Raw genomic sequence first — 17,798 nt, forward strand, 5'->3', positions numbered from 1 at the left:
CGTGCTGTGCACAGTGCAGTTTTTCACACGTTTTGTTTTTTTCATGATTATTTCATTGTACCTTGAGTGTTTTTGACATAGCAACGTTCCTAAAGAATCAGACAGGTTGCTTTGCGAGTGCTGTGTAGATGTCCTTCAGTTTCATGGTTGTGATGATGATGATGATTGTGTCACAGGAATGAGAACGTAATGATGATTGTGTCACAGGAATGAGAACGTGACAATGATTGTGTCACAGGTATGAGAACATGGTGATGATTGTGTCACAGGTATGAGAACGTGATCATGATTGTGTCACAGGTATGAGAGCATGATGAAGATGATTGTGTCACATGTATGAGAACGTGAAGATGATTGTGTCACAGGTATGAGAACATGATGATGATTGTGTCACAGGTATGAAGAGCATGATGATGATGATTGTGTCACAGGTATGAAGAGCATGATGATGATGATTGTGTCACAGGTATGAGAGCATGATGATGATTGTGTCACAGGTATGAAGAGCATAATGATGATGATTGTGTCACAGGCATGAGAGCATGATTGTGATGATTGTGTCACAGGTATGAGAGCATGATGATGATGATTGTGTCACAGGTATGAAAACGTGATGATGATTGTGTCACAGGTATGGGAGCATGATGATGATGATTGTGTCACAGGTATGAGAACATGATGATGATTGTGTCACAGGTATGGGAGCATGATGATGATGATTGTGTCACAGGTATGAGAACATGATGATGATTGTGTCACAGGTATGGGAGCATGATGATGATGATTGTGTCACAGGTATGAGAGCATGATGATGATTGTGTCACAGGTATGAGAACGTGATGATGATGATTGTGTCACAGGTATGAAGAGCATGATGATGATGGTTGTGTCACAGGTATGAAGAGCATGATGATGATGATTGTGTCACAGGTATGAAGAGCATGATGATGATGATTTTGTCACAGGTATGAAGAGCATGATGATGATTGTGTCATGGGTATGGGAGCATGATGATGATGATTGTGTCACAGGTATGAGAACATGATGATGATTGTGTCACAGGTATGAAGAGCATGATGATGATGATTGTGTCACAGGTGTGAGAGCATGATGATGATGATTGTGTCACAGGTATGAGAGCATGATGATGATTGTGTCACAGGTATGAGAGCATGATGATGATCATTGTGTCACAGGCATGAGAGCATGATGATGATTGTGTCACAGGTATGAGAACATGATGATGATGATTGTGTCACAGGTATGAGAGCATGATGATGATCATTGTGTCACAGGCATGAGAGCATGATGATGATTGTGTCACAGGTATGAGAACATGATGATGATGATTGTGTCACAGGTATGAGAGCATGATGATGATGATTGTGTCACAGGTATGAGAACATGATGATGATGATTGTGTCACAGGTATGAGAGCATGATGATGATTGTGTCACAGGTATGAAGAGCATGATGATGATGATTGTGTCACAGGTATGAAGAGCATGATGATGATGATTGTGTCACAGGTATGAAGAGCATGATGATGATGGTTGTGTCACAGGTGTGAGAGCATGATGATGACGATTGTGTCACAGGTGTGAGAGCATGATGATGATGATTGTGTCACAGGTATGAGAACATGATGATGATGATTGTGTCACAGGTATGAGAGCATGATGATGACGATTGTGTCACAGGTTTGAGAGCATGATGATGATGATTGTGTCACAGGTATGAAGAGCATGATGATGACGATTGTGTCACAGGTATGAAGAGCATGATGATGATGATTGTGTCACAGGTACGAAAGCCTGCTGCTGGACCCAGAGCCTCTGCCCAGTGGTGCTCTGGCGCTGCTGCTGTCCCTGCTGGAGCACCGGCCCTCCCTGACCCGCAACATCTTCTCCCTGGGTCTGCTGCCCGTGCTCTTCCAGATCATCACCGTGAGTCTCTGACCCTCAGGGAGCCATGGCCGTGTGTTGTGATGTGCCCGACTAGTGTCCACGGGTTCAAGTCCTATTACCGTAAAGTTCAGTCTATTGAGCGCACTGGTATATAAACCGCACCCACTAAAATTTGGAAAAAATTGAACTTTATACATACATAAGCCGCACTGGCTTATAAGCCGCACTTATTTACGGTACCGGAACACATACTGATACTACAGAAAAGCTGTCAATACTGTAGGTTATGAAATAAACACAAGCAGGAACAACACAAAGAAAAGCAAGTGAAAATACTGCTAGTGCCACAAAAAAATAATAAATAAACACAACGAAAAAAGATCCAAAATTTAGGGATAGTCACATTTATTCAATGTCATCCTGCTCACTGAATCCACTGAAATCTTCGTCTTCAGTGTCCGAGTTGAAGAGAACCAGCACAGCTTCCTCCGCCATCTTGTCACTGACTTCAGCCTTGCTTTCACTTCATGAGCATGAAGGTGGAGGTCGCTGCTGGTTCGTTGCTTGCACTGTCGTCTGCTAGGTCGATCGCCTTCAATTTGAAGGCTGCATCCTAGGCATAACGTTGCATTTTCGGCATGATGAAGGTGTACACTTGAGCAGAGTAGAACTGAATGCTGATCTGAAGGGTTTAATGTGTGCGGATTTGATTTATAAAACGTGAACAGTTAGCACATTATCCTGAAGCTCATCCAAAAATTCATGGACAGAAATCATGATTTTGGTGAGTAGAAGGGCAGCTAACAATAGACGGGAATGTGACCCGGGATCGTTTAAATCCTCAAATAAGTCGCATCATTGTATAAGCCACAGACGTTGAAGCTGGAGTAAAAAGTCGCGGTTTATAGACTGAACTTTACGGCATTTGAACTGGGAGTTTTTCTTGCACCCCTGTCTTTTAGACCTTTTGCAGTGGTCTGGGTGACAGCAGTTGTTGTTATTAAATTAATGTTGTTATTTTTTTACTGTTGTTGTTATTGTTATTATTATTATTATTATTGTTATTTTATCTTCTGTGCCACAAAAATATCAGACACTGTTCCACTATCTGATCTTACAAATCTAATCTTAAAACATATTTGTACAAACAGTATTCTACATTACGGAGCCTTCCCCTCCCCCAGGCTGTTTTTATGCGTGTGTGTGTGTGTGTGTTTGTGGGAGGGGTGCAGGGGGTGGTGCATTGTGAGTGATGTTACACTGTTTTTAAAACAGTCTTTTCAGCAAGTTTGTTTCTTAACTGTGTGGGATTTTTTTTAATAAGTTATATTCATGTGTCTTTATACCACATGTACAGTTATATGGGCTTTGAGCCACAGGGTAAATGGTACGTAAATGCACATTATTATTATTATTACTACTGATATTGTTATTATCATAGTCATTATGATTACTGTTATTACCAGTGTAATTATCATTATTTGCCTGTTGTGTGAGTGAGAGCAGTGGAGACAGGCGACAGCTGGTCACCTTGTTCAGACTGTGTCCTCAGGACCACCACAGCAAACCCCTGGGTCGCTCCATGCACAGCATCCTGGGAATCCTCAACTGTCTGCTCAGCCACCGCAACGCTCCCGTCAAAGACCTCTTCGACATGGGTGAGTGGCTCCGTTCTGGTGTCATGGAACAGGGATTTCATTCATGATGGAGGTTTTGGAATCAAAGAATCAAAAGGTTCAATGACAATAGTGAATGTTAAGGCATCAGCCCTATTGTTAGAGCATTGGACTGTCCGGTCTAAGGGTTTCTGGGTTCAGTCCTGGTAACAGTACCTGGTGGGTTAAGGGTGGGATTTTTTTGTTTTTGTTTGTTTTTTTGTTTTTTTGTCCATCTCCCAGGTGTGCCGACTTAACTGGTGTCTTGATACGCTTTGTGTGTATGTAGCCGGTTGGGCAGGGTTCTCTCACCATTTCAGTACAGGTTCTTTTCAAGTCTTTATTGAGGACGGGGAACGTATCCGGACATGGGTGAAGGGAACAGGAGAGCAGGGGGGGTGGGGGGGGTTAAAGGGCAAGGGACTGTACTCGTACAAGGGGGGAAAAAAGATAAATAAGTAAGTGAATACCTCTGTCAGGTTGAAAGAGGCCCACACACAATACTGCTGCCTTTTCCTTTTTCAAGCTAACTGAGAACTGATGAAATTATCGTTACTGGTTCTATAAGGAAAGGTAGGAGAACTCGCTTGGTAAAAGCATATCAAGACGCAGCACATCCACCGTACATAAATGTTATTTTGCATGTGAAGTAATCATGCCAAAGCTAACAGGGACATAAACGTGCACACACACACACACACACTCTCTCTCTCTCTCTCTCTCTCTCTCTCTCTCTCTCAGCAGGGCAAAGAGAACAATTTCACCCTGTTACATTTATACATATGCAGAAGGTCAAATACCCACATTAGAAAAGATCATCCAGTAATCAAGCATTTAGATTATGGAAACACAAACACACCCACCACACACCTCCAAGAACAGACTATGGCTGCCTAAATAGCAGGATAGAAATAGTCTCTCACAAATGCCCACTCAAATGAACATGGGAGTTACTGCCCACAAATGTAGAAATAGAAGTAAAAGGTCTTGAAAAAGAACCACATCATTTGATTTCCGTAAATAATACACAGCTAAGAGAGAGAGAGACTGGTAGAGAAATAACGTTTTTGTGTGTCTTGAAGATAGATATAATGATGACCTGCAGAGAACATGAAAGAAACAAAAAGTATAAAGCCACAGTTTTCACAGAAGTCAGAATCATGTCAGTATTAGTGAGTCAAGGGAGAAGTGAGGGAGAAGTGTGTGAAGGTCTGATGCTGTGTGTGTGTGTGTGTGTGTGTGTGTGTGTGTTGTCAGGTCTGATGCTGTGTGTGTGTGTGTGTGTGTGTGTGTGTGTGTGTTGTCAGGTCTGATGCTGTGTGTTTGTGTGTGTGTGTGTTTGTGTGTGTGTGTGTGTGTGTGCGTGTGTTGTCAGGTCTAATGCTATATGTGTGCTTGTGTTGTCAGGTCTAGTGCTTTATGTGTGATTGTGTTGTCAGGTCTGATGCTGTATGCATGCGTGTGTTGTCAGGTCTGATGCTGTGTTGTGTGTGTGTGTGTGTGTGTGTGTGTGTGTGCGTGCGCACGCGCTGTAAGATCAGATCCTATAAGTGTATTTGTTGTCAGGTCTGATGCTGTGTGTGAGGTTGTGTTGTCAGGTCTGGTGCTATATGTGTGCGTGTGTTGTCAGGTCTAATGCTATATGTGTGATTGTGTTGTCAGGTCTGATGCTGTATGCGTGCGTGTGTTGTCAGGTCTGATGCTGTGTGTGTGTGTGTGTGTGTGTGTGTGTGTGTGTGCGCGCGCGCGCGCTGTAAGATCAGATCCTGTAAGTGTATTTGTTGTCAGGTCTGATGCTGTGTGTGTGTGTGTTGTCAGGTCTGGTGCTATATGTGTGGGTGTGTTGTCAGGTCTGGTGCTATAGGTGTGGGTGTGTGTTGTCAGGTCTGGTGCTATATGTGTGGGTGTGTTGTCAGGTCTGATCGAGCACCTGACCACGGTGATGCACGAGGCATACCAGATGTGCTGGTCGGAGGCAGGGGGGACCACCCAGTCGTCAGGGCCACAGGAGTCGGGCCAAGGGGTGGGCATCCTGCAGGGGGCGCTGGATCTGCTCAACACGCTGCTGGCCTTCGTGTCCAACATCGTGCGTCGGGCGCTGCAGGTAGTGTTGATGAATTGGTGGACAGGGTGCCTGTGATGTTTGTGTGTGGGTGTGGGTGTTGATCTGTGTGTGTGTGTTTGACTGTGTGTTTAGTGTTGGTGGATTGGTGGACAGGGTGCCAGTGATGTGTGGGTGTGGGTGTGGGTGTTGATCTGTGTGTGTGTGTTTGACTCTGTGTTTAGTGTTGGTGGATTGGTGGACAGGTTGTCTGTGATGTTTGTGTGTGGGTGTGGGTGTTGATCTGTGTGTGTGTGTTTGACTCTGTGTTTAGTGTTGGTGGATTGGTGGACAGGTTGTCTGTGATGTTTGTGTGTGGGTGTGGGTGTTGGTCTGTGTGTGTGTGTTTGACTCTGTGTTTAGTGTTGGTGAATTGGTGGACAGGTTGCCTGTGATGTTTGTGCAATTGGTGGACAGGTTGTCTGTGATGTTTGTGTGTGGGTGTGGGTGTTGATCTGTGTGTGTGTGTTTGACTCTGTGTTTAGTGTTGGTGAATTGGTGGACAGGTTGCCTGTGATGTTTGTGTGTGGGTGTGGGTGTTGATCTGTGTGTGTGTGTTTGACTCTGTGTTTAGTGTTGGTGGATTGGTGGACAGGTTGTCTGTGATGGGTTGTTTGTGTGTGAGTGTGGGTGTGGGTGTTTATATATGTGTGTGTGGGGGGGGGGTGTTTGTATGTCTGTGTGTCACTGTATGGGTGTGGGTGTGCAGGGTGTGTGTGTGTGTGTCTGTGTGTGATTTTTTATGTATGTGTGTGTGAGATTGATTTGTGGAGAGGTCTGTGGTGTGTTTGTGTGTGTGATTGATTTGTGGTAAGGTCTATGATGGCATGTGTGTGTGGGTCTGTGATGTGTGGAGGTGTGTGTGTGTGTGTGTGTGTGTGTTCAACCACACACACATTAATCATTATATATATATATATATATATATATATATATATACATATATATAGTTCTTTCCCTTCATTTGTCTTTTGTGTACTTACTTTTATGTGAAGATGCATTTCTTTCCCTAAGTTACTTCTTTAAGAAAAAGATTTTCAAACAAGAGGAAAAAGATTTTCTCCAAAAGAGGAAAAAAACCCAGTATGGTTTGTTACTTGTACTTGTATTTTCTTCATACAGAAGCCCAGTAATTTTCTTCCTGACAGAGTCAGCACATGTTTCCCCAGTTATTAAAGGGTTTCCAGTTTGCAGCAGTCTCCATGTGTGTGTATGTGTGTGTGTGTGTGTTGTGTGTGCTTATGTGTACATGTGTGTGTGTGTGTGTTGTGTACATGTGTGTGTGTGTGTGTGTGTGTGCTTATGTGTACTTGTGTGTGTATGTGTGTGTGCTTATGTGTACATGTGTGTGTGTGTGCGGTGTGTGTGTGTGTGTGTGTGTGTGTTTATGTGTACATGTGTGTGTTTGTGCTTGTGTGTGTGTTTTCTTCAGTTTAACATCTATTCACTACAAATGTTTTTAGATGGAAAGGAGGAAAGTAGTGTATAAAGGAAAGGGAATGCATGTGAATATTAGTGTAAAAAAAGAAAAAAGAAAAAAAAAGTTCATGTTATGTATCAGAGGAAAAGTATATTATAAGAAGAAGTCTGAAGAAGTTGTGGTGTGTATTGAATGAGTTGTCATGGGAAGGAGAATATGTATATGCATATCAACAAGTATTAACCTACAAAAGTGTAAATATAAATAACAGTATTAAATATAATACATCAAAGGAGGATACCAACTGGACTGGAGTTTAAAATTTCTGAAAACGTGTGTGTGTGTGCAGAACAGGAAAGGTGCAGGAGACCAGGGAGGGGGGAGAGAGGCGGAGGAGGCAGAGCACTTGTTGCTGACCAACAAACCGCTCACGGAGCTCACCCCACTGCTCACCCGGCTGGTGGGTCACTCTCCTTGTTGTGTATGCAGTTAGCCAGTCTTCACACTGGTGAATTCTGTTGTGTTATTTTACAGGGTTTTTTTTTGTGGGTTTTTTTTTTTTTTTTGTTACGACATGACGTATGAAATTCAGGCTGCTCGTCCCGGGGAGAGAATGTCGCTACAGTGGACCACCACCCTCTTTTATTGTTTTGTTTTTTTCTCTCGTTTTTTTTTGTTTTTGTTTTTTTTTCTGTTTGCAAGCGTTCTTGTTTCACTATCAAAGTGGATTTTTTCAAAAGAGTTTTGCCAGGGACATTCCGTTTGTTGCCGTGGGTTCTTTTATGTGTGCTACGTGCATGCTGCACGTGGAACCTTGGTTTATCATCTCATCTGAATGACTAGTGTTTTTTTGTAATAGTTTTAAGTCACACCATTTCATTAGTGCTGATATGGAATTTATTCAGTGTGCCACATAAAATTTTAAAAAACTGACATGACTTTGACCAGCAAAACACAGCATGCTAGTCATGCCACATGTAATTTATGTACTTAATTTATTCAGTCAATTAAGATATGCTGTGCTTTGTTCACCTGTTTAATCATACTTCTTTTGTGATAGCAGCTGTACTTTGTTTTGGGGAAAGGGGAGTGCTTTCTGGGTATGTTCTTGTTACCGTAACTCACCATAACTGACATTGATTTCAGGATCTTTATTGTGCACATTTGATCTTCTGCATCCCCAGAAAATGGGAGTGTGGCTGCTTACATGGCGGGGTAAAACAGTCATACACGTAAAAGCCCACTCATGTACATACGAGTGAACGTGGGAGTTGCAGTCCACGAATGCAGAAGAAGAAGAAGAAGATCTTCTGCGTGTGTATACACATGAAGGAGTTTCATGCACTAGCAGCTCTGAATATTTATTGTTCTGAGAGATGGGGAAAAGTTTTCACCCTTACACCTTGAACCCAGAACTCTCAACACTATAACTGCTCAGCTGTTGCAGCAGTGAATCAGTCATTCCGATGTGCATATTGACTCAAAGTGTGTCCGTTGATTGTGTGTGTGTGTTCGTGTGCATGCATGCTTACTTGTATGTGTGTGCAGCTATACCATGAGGACTCTGACGTTCAAGAGCTGGCCTCCAAGTGTCTGTCTGTCCTGGTGCAGCTGTACGGAGGGGAAAGTAAGGACGCTCTGTCGGCCACATGTTTGGTGAGTCTGTCTTCTGGAAGGTGAAAACAGGCAGGCGCAGGCCTAGCCACATTCTTCCTGTCTTGCCTGAGTGGAGCTTCCCCCCACCCCTCCCCCCCGCACACCAAACCACCCACCCCCAGTCCCCAGGCCCTTGTGATCTGTTCTTGTTTGGCTTTATTTTCACATCTGGACTGTTGGGCCGTCTTGTACTCTGAAGAAATCGTACAGTACAACACAGTACAGTATGATGTGATGCAATGCAACACACAGCTCAACACAGTACAGTGCAACACAGCACATAGCACAGTCACAAAGGAAACATGTCTCCTGGTAATATTAGCTACCAACTTCATCTCTCTCTTATCAGGCACTAACATGACATTCTGTTAGAGAACCAGCACTGTTCTGTTTTTTCCCCCTTTAACTCTTTCTCTGTGTTCATCCAATGATTTTCATTCTCTTGCCTGGTAAACATTATCCTTCTTTTTATTCTTTGTGAAAGTGTAAGTAATGAATAAACGAAAACAAACGTTCAGCTACACATACTTTACCGTGACCCACTAGTGCAGACTCCAGCAGGGAGTCCGATTCCTGTCCTGTGCAAACTACTACCTGCCTATGCAGAGAAAACGAAAGTAGCTACGGCCGATAACCTCCCGGAAGTAGGTTACCTCCATCCCTGACTAGCTTCCTCTTTTTCCGGCAGCCATCTTTTATAGTGGGTTTAGACGATTCACACCTATGTTCATGGTGCAAATGCAAAAACAACTGTGCCTATTTATTAGTTTAGTTTATTATCTGTCAACATTAACAAACAAAAAACAATGAAACAAAAAAAGAAAAAACAACAAATTATCTATATTTTCTCGCAACCAGTGAACAAACAAAAAACACAGCTGAACTGTATTTATGTCTGTCTGACTACTTTGCAATCACAGCTTTTGTTGTGATGGCTGTGATGCATGTTTTATAGCCAGTGTCTGAGCATATATGGGCATGCCTGTGTGCAGGAATATTACAGCAAAGCTCTCAGGTCCTGCACAGCCAAGAAACAGAAAATGCTTCTCAGAGTCATCAAACGACTGGTGAGAGGTCTTAAGCTGTATTCTGTTGTTAGCATTTGACTGGATGTGTGTGTGTGTGTGTGTGTGTGTGTGTGTGTTTATAGTATTTATTTGTGCTGTACTTTGAATTCAAGTTTGTGTAAGCTGTGCACAGTGAAGTGTACTGCAAAGAATACAATGTGTATATTTTCTTTCTTCTGCATTTGTGGTACTGTAACTTTCTTACTGATTTTTTTTTTCAGATAGGCTTTTATGTGTATAACCATTTTAATTACACATACTTAACCGTGACCCACTAGTGCAGACTCCGGCAGGGGTCTGACATTCCTGTCCTGATTTTTATCTCACTGTTTAGGTAGACAGGTGAAGTGCAGTGTAAATGATGTATGTACATGGTACACATGTGACAGCTGACCACCAGCCCCCACCATGTGAACAACCTGAAGATGCATGGACAGCAGCTGATGGATACCATTCACACTCTGGTGCACACAGCAAGGTTAGCTTCCCCCTCACACACACAGCTTTATTTTTACTGTGTGTGTGTGTGTGTTTGTGCGTTCGCTCGTTCTTTTGTTTAACATCCATCAAATATTATTTTGACTGTGTGTGTAAATGTTTGAGTGCATGTCTGTGTGTTTGTATGTGTGTGTGTGTGTTTGTTCGTTTGTTCTTTTGTTTCACGTCCATCTTCAGCTGTGATTTTAGACGGGAAAATCCACCACTTTCCCCACTCCATGCCTCGTGTCATCACTACTTTTCCTTTTCCTTCCACCTGAATTTACATCACAAACTATGGATTAGCATCCCCCACACACACACAATTTTGTTTTTAATGTATATGTGTGTGCTTGAGTTTGTGTGTGTGTCTGTGTGTGTGTGTGTGTGTGTTTGTTTTTTCATTATTTTGCTGAACGTCCATCCACAATTGTCATTTTAGGACAGATATCCACCCCTTTTCCCACCCCATGTCTCATTTCATAACTACTTCTCCTATTTCTCTCACCTGAATTTGCATCACAAACAGTAATGACTAAGATAAAACAACAAACAAACTAACTACTCAACTTATAAATTACAACAGAGAGCCAATGGGGCTCCTAATTAAACTCTAAACTGTTTCAAACATAAGTTGATTATCATATTAAACGATTCGAATGGAAGCAGAGGGAACTGCAGATTTTGTAAATGGAAGAGGTAAAAATATTTTCAACTGTTCACATTCACGAATAATATGGTACATTTGGTTGTATGTGTGTGAGAGAGTGTTTATGATTGAGAAATGTGTGTGTGTGTGTGTGTGTGTGCGTGCGCGCACGCATGTGTGGATTTGTGAACACATGCATGTGTTTGTGAATACTCAAGTGCATGGATATGTGTGATTGATATTTATGTTTCGACTGTATTTTAGTTGAAAAGTTTTGAACGTGTCCATCCTTTCTATGTTTAATTTTAATTTTGGTGCATAATGCCAGTGATATTATTATATATTCTTAATGCCCCAGCAGCAGTCAAAGGGATAAATATTCATGAGTCTTGATTCAAAAGAGTCTGTCACATAATTCTGTGTATCACATTTTTCACATTGGTGAATACAGGAACAGCTCGGCATTAGTTTCAGGTTGTTTTTATGTTTGCAGCCAAAGCTCTACATTTATGATTTAATTGTGTGTGTGTGTGTGTGTGTTATTCTCCAGCTCCCATGCAGACAAAGGCCTATCAACACTTGCAGCAGAAATTTTGAAAATTGGAGGACAACTGCCATGATTCTAAGGATGTGTGTGTGTGTGTATATGTTGGCTTTTAAGATATGTATGTGTATGAACAAGACTGTATGTGAGCATGTGTGCGTGTGCTTGTGTGCATGTGTTGGTGTGTATGTGCTTAGCTGTGGTCTCATTCATTTTAATGAATATATTTCATCATGTGTTTTAAATATTTTTGCCGTCCATCGGCTATTTTGCCAAATATTGCACCTTCAGTAATCCACACAATAATTCTTGGTTGTGACATATATTTACATATATTTCTCTCATGCGGTTTTGTGAGCAGACTGCTGCAAACATTCCAGATGTGTAAAGAAGCAAGTGAGTGTGCTTGACAATTTTTTTGTGTGATGGTAATGCCATTGAAGAATGTGATAGTTGTGTCATGGAAGACAGTTCTGTTACCCACCGCATTCCACTTTAAGCAGCATTCCACATGTTAAATTTCATTTGTATTGATGTAGAACAGTTGCACTTTATATGGAATCAGGATTCAGTATCATTTGAGGGACAGAAGATGTCAGGTAGAGTCGACTGTAGAGTCCATTGTACTGCTTTTTCCTCACTTTTCTTACCAGCGATCAGCTCTTTTCAGAGCCTTTTTTGAGCAGCGTAAACCAAGAAGTGGTGTACATAACTTTTTTGTCCCAAAGAGTTTTGTCTGCTTGGTGCTTGGACTGCTCTCTCGGGGAAGAACATCTTGCAGTATTCTGGTTCCAACGCCCCTTTTTTTCTTTCTGCATACTACAGTTGTTTCATCAGGAACAAACCCTCCTGTCTCATGACTTCTTGTTGAGATGATAAGTGTTTGCTGCTTAAGCATCTTCAGTTTATTGTTTCATCTAAAAGATGCACCCAGACCAATACACCAAGGTCAGAGAAGGTGTTAAGGAGAAACAAGCTGGTCCATGCATGATTGAATACACCAAGGTCAAAGAAGGTGTTAAGGAGAAACAAGCTGGTCCATGCATGATTGAATACACCAAGGTCAAAGAAGGTGTTAAGGAGAAACTAGCTGGTCCATGCATGATTGAATACACCAAGGTCAGAGAAGGTGTTAAGGAGAAACAAGCTGGTCCATGCATGACTGAATACACCAAGTTCAGAGAAGGTGTTAAGGAGAAACAAGCTGGTCCATGCATGATTGAATACACCAAGGTCAGAGAAGGTGTTAAGGAGAAACAAGCTGGTCCATGCATGATTGAATACACCAAGGTCAAAGAAGGTGTTAAGGAGAAACTAGCTGGTCCATGCATGATTGAATACACCAAGGTCAGAGAAGGTGTTAAGGAGAAACAAGCTGGTCCATGCATGATTCTCTGTGCCTAGGATCTTCTTGCCCTCTTGATATGAACACTGTCCACTGTTCTACAACTCCTAGCATGATGTAAGGCTACATAAGATGTCGTTTTCTTTCTTCTTTTTTTCTGGCAGAGTCTGTAAACCTGTTTTAGTTTTGGTGACGTTAAATGTTGAATTTGAGTAAACTGGGTGCAATGAAATCCTTTAACAGTTCCACACTTTGATCCGGGGTCAGTTCTGTATCTGTTCATTGAACTGTAATGTTCAGTGGCTGGTGGTTCAGCTGTGAGTGAAAAGTAGTAGCAGAACCTGAAAGGCTTTAGACTCACATATCCCTAGTTCAGTATATATTATAAAAAAATAAAAATTGCTTCATATTATTCAGTCCAGCTGGTCATTGAACATTGCTATGGCATGAACAATGACGAAGGGCTGTCAGTTCATTGAATAGTTTTGTTTTGAAATATATTCCATTACTCCATGGACAGATTAGTTAAGCAGTAACTACCTCTTTGCACGCAATGGAATACTCATACATATGAAAAACAACAGTGAATATATGATAGAAATTGGTCAGCATGAAATTGAATTTTGAAAACATTAGTATAGTTGGTGCATATACTGGTATACATATCATAGAACATAAAAGATGAATGATGGAAATTGATCAGCATTTAACTGATATTTGTGCACTGTGGTTGTTTTTGTTTTGGGAAACAAGTAGTCACATGACATTTGTCACTGCCATGAATTTGTTGCTGGAATAAACTTTTTTTTTGTATTTTCAGCTTTGTGTGTTAGAAAAAGAGTGCATGTGTTTGATGTGTGAGTCTTTTACATATTACATGTATGCATATCCATATGCTTTATTTTGACAGCAGTGACATCCTGATATTGAGTGTGCATCTGAAATTGGTGACACAGTGCAAAACAAAATTATTGAACAATTCAGAAATAAAGAAGAACAGTCATAGATGAGATCATGCCTGCACACACACACATACACACACACACACCTTTCATTCTGTTCAGTATGTGCGCATATTTCAGTCTTTTCAACATTAACTATCAGCAATATAAAACGATTAGCTGAATAAAGGTAAACTGAGAACAAACGATGTGTACATTTGACAGAAATCTCCAGAATGAATCAACAAAAGTTGAAAATTGAGAAACCTAAATTTTAGAAATAAAGGTTTGTCCAAAACACAGAAACACAAGCTTAAAAAATTCCTTAAAAGCAGTTGACATGTTTTGGGATGATAACATAGTCCATATCATATAATTTATACAAAAACAGCGCAACTGATCAAGTCTGAAATTATGTCTGACACCCTTCCTGTTGGCAGTGTAACAAAAAATCACAACTTTTCCTTGCTTTTGTGAAGAAACTGTTGCACTGCCCATCAAGTGTCAAATGTCTCGCGTGTTGGCTGTATTTATTGAGTTCTGACATCATGAAAACATGGTATTGTTTCTGTAGCAGAGAGGAAATACAGCATGCAAGCATGAACACATTTCTGCACACACACATCCACGCACACACAAATAGGCTCACACACATAATATCGGGTGTCCCCCAAAAAGTGAACTGCTTTTTGACAAGTATTTTCTCAGTGATAGAGAAACCGAACTGATTGAAAATTTTCACACAGTAACCTTAGGGTATCATCAACAAGTCTGCAAAATATCTAAAAGTTTGGACGCAAATTATGCAAGTATTGTCAAATTCAAAACAACATGTCAAAAAATCCAATATCAGAGCTGTGCAATGTGACCTTCATATCATGTTCATGCCAGGTGTTGGCATCTGTCAATCAGTGTCAGTCTAAAAATAGCCTGTCTGGGTGTCAAGTCTATTGATTTTTTTTATCGTCATCTGTATCCAAAAATCAGTTCTGTCCAAAGTTTCAGTCTGGAAGGATCAACCATGCCTTTGAGTGAAAGTGATAAGGTTACCATTGAAAACTGTTTCAAGGAGAAAGGCTGGGGTGGAAGAAGGATCGTAAAGGAATTTCCAGGCAATGGGTGGAGTCATGTCACTGTAAATAGACATTGCTAAAATACGCACTACAGGGTCAGTAGCATGTAAAATTGGCAGTGGGAGACCCAAGACTGTATGTTCGGAGGAGAACAAGGCCCGTGTTGAGGAACTGATTCAATCCCAGGAGAAGAACCCAGGGATCCACAAATCTCTTAGAGAAGTTGCAAGCGATTTACAAGTGAGCAAGTCTTCTGCGCAAGGAATGGCAAAAGAATTTTACGTGCTACTGACCCTGTAGTGCGAAACAGATTCTGATGTCACAATCCTCATCAGCTATCAACCCCTCTCATACAGTGTTTACAGCAAGCTCAAACCAAGCAGTGGATGTGAACAGGTAATGTGAAGATACTTTTTGACCTGTTAGTAGAAAGAAGTCCAATAAAAATGGGTCAGAACAAAATCAGAGAAACTCCACAGGGGTTCTTAGCTTCTCCCTAAGCCCTCCACAAGAGGGGTACAGTTTTTGATGACATGTACAAGTGATGTACAGAGATGGACAGTGGTGAAAAGGAATTATAGTGTTTGGTGAGATGTACAACCAAATCTTGAATGTGACTGGCCATTTCATCCTGAAAGGACTCTTCAAGCTGGCCACTGACTGCAGAGAAAGACACATTCAAGCGGTTCTAAAAGATCCTGTGACAGTACAAAAAAGTTTTTAAAAGAAATTGATAAACATATTTTTACATAATGGCACACTTACCCACTCACATTTATTTACATATAGCACACACATTTGCGTATGCACACACACACACACACACACACATGTAAACATCACTGTGAATATTAATTTGAAAATTTAGAAAGAGACAAAAATGAAAAATAATCACATTTGCAAATAATTTTAGATGCAAATGAATAGTATGTCAAAAATTTGATACAGAGGATCGAAATCTGGAAAGAGAGTGATTAACTCCTGCTTGAACTGCAGCAGTAAGTCTGAATCCCAGCTTTAGCTTGGCTGGCAGATAATTCCCCATTGGGATAATATGGGAAAAGAAACTGTGAAGTAGTAGTTTGAAAATAAGAATGTTGGTGATTTAAGAAAGATATTGGACGCTGATGCATGACAATAGTTGCCCCCCTAACCCCCACACATGCCCCTCTCTCAATCCCCCCCCCCCACCCCCCCCCCCACAGATTTTTTGTGATTTGCTAACCCCCCTGCCCCCTTCATCCCCCATTTTCCCCAATTTAAGCTGATGTGATGTGGTGAACGGGGGTCAGCCCACTTGCTTTGATGGCTTTTTAAAACAAACTGAAACTGTGGACATTAATTCAGGCAGTTGTTGTTTCATTTTTCTTAAAGGTCTGATTGTTTGTCACTTTTTTTCCCTACACAACTGCTTTTATGCACATTTCCTGAATTCCTCACTCAACATCAGTATTGCGTGTGACAGGAAAAAAATATAAAAGCATATATACATATATATATATATATATATATATATATATATATATATATATATATATCCTCACTCAACATCAGTATTGCGTGTGACAGGAAAAAATATAAAAGCATATATATAAGCATATATATATAAGCATATATATATAACTATGACATGCGCTCATCCGACCGGAGCGGTAAGCTTTTTTCCTAAGTGAAAAGTGCGGCTGATTCGTCTTGATGTAGATGTTGGCTCTCCTATACCCAAGAAGAAGAAGATTATGTCCTCACTCAGCATCAGTATTGCGTGTGACAGGAAAAAAAATATAAAGCATATATGTGTGTGTGTGTGTGTGTGTGTGTGTGTGTGTGTGTGGACTGAACGCAAGGGGAACTGTTAAGTCCAGAAAAAAATTAATTTTCTACAAAATCATTTCTTGACATTACTAAATTCTCATACAAAAACTCTTCCCATCACCCTCCCCGTTCTCTTTCACTTTTACCTCGTTTTACTCGATAAATAATAAAGTACAACAAATGTGGATATCAACACTACGCTTACACTTACGACCTTCGCCGCATAAGATAAACTTGAGCAAAATATATTTTGTTATAATTATTATCGAATGACAATGTCACCATTTGCTCCGGATGTACTAAACAGGAAGTAGGAGTTGGATCAACCTCGTCTGCTTCCAGCTCGAACAAGAGCCCAAACAAAAATTATCCAGCCATCCAGTGTTCCGTCATGTCGAGAAAACGGTGAGAGTACATATTCTCGATTTCACTTTATCTTTTCTTGTTTAGTAGATTTCTCATTCATGCTTGAAGTGATGTTGGATTTTTTCCCCTTTGATTATACGGTTAATTTGCGTTTTATAATGAACCACGACAGGTCTTCCCTTCATGGACTATGAGCCAGTCATGTGGCTTCAGTTTTGCATCACAGTAGCAATGAAATCAAATCCGACTTTGTCAGGCTAGAGCCACATGGATTTGACAGATTAGAACACGTATGTCCTTTAATCCACGAAAGCATCCTGTTCCTCGAAATACCCCGCACATGGCCATCATCAGTGTGACTTCTTGTATTTTTGTTGATTAAAAAAATAAAATAAATTAATTAAAAATCACGGTTAATCACAGAATATATACCAGGTTTGATTTTTATTTCTTGTGTTAATGTATTTTCTCCAATTTTCTTTTCTTTGGAAGTTGGTCCACCCTTTCTTCCAGTTATATTTGTTTCATTCTCACAATCAATGACAGACATTTATTATTCATTTATCGTTGACATACGCCAGTGAGCTGTGTAGTATCAGCAGTGTTAAAAGTGTTTGGGTGCACACAGTTTGAAACTGCTTTCACTTATTACAATGTGCAGCGAGAGTGTGTGAGGCTCACAGTGCACAATTGTATATATACTATATACATGTATATGTTTGTATTTGAAATTTTGTTTGATTTCATTGTTATAAAACTGTTGTTAGTGTTTTAAAAAAATGTTG

General features: G+C 40.7%; 2 protein-coding genes across 3 annotated transcripts in view; both read left to right on the forward strand.

The window, feature by feature from the left end:
• LOC143292388 (serine/threonine-protein kinase ULK4-like) overlaps window positions 1-13,220 on the forward strand; it is a 46,706-nt gene extending 33,486 nt beyond the window's left edge. For both annotated transcript variants that reach the window (XM_076602611.1, XM_076602613.1), the window contains 8 exons: window positions 1,805-1,946; window positions 3,460-3,565; window positions 5,479-5,666; window positions 7,433-7,543; window positions 8,632-8,739; window positions 9,732-9,806; window positions 10,196-10,284; window positions 11,483-13,220. In XM_076602611.1, the coding sequence (XP_076458726.1) occupies window positions 1,805-1,946; window positions 3,460-3,565; window positions 5,479-5,666; window positions 7,433-7,543; window positions 8,632-8,739; window positions 9,732-9,806; window positions 10,196-10,284; window positions 11,483-11,552 (889 nt within the window). In that variant the 3' untranslated portion in view covers window positions 11,553-13,220. The remainder of the gene's footprint in view (window positions 1-1,804; window positions 1,947-3,459; window positions 3,566-5,478; window positions 5,667-7,432; window positions 7,544-8,631; window positions 8,740-9,731; window positions 9,807-10,195; window positions 10,285-11,482) is intronic.
• A 3,746-nt stretch (window positions 13,221-16,966) lies between these two features.
• Window positions 16,967-17,798, forward strand: part of LOC143292389 (testis-expressed protein 2-like) — a 32,103-nt gene continuing 31,271 nt past the window's right edge. The window contains exon 1 of the mRNA XM_076602614.1: window positions 16,967-17,052. The gene's annotated coding sequence lies outside the window, so the exon portion shown is untranslated. The remainder of the gene's footprint in view (window positions 17,053-17,798) is intronic.

Source organism: Babylonia areolata, chromosome 18 (assembly GCF_041734735.1).
Source record: "Babylonia areolata isolate BAREFJ2019XMU chromosome 18, ASM4173473v1, whole genome shotgun sequence".
NCBI classification, from domain to species: Eukaryota; Metazoa; Mollusca; class Gastropoda; order Neogastropoda; family Buccinidae; genus Babylonia; species Babylonia areolata.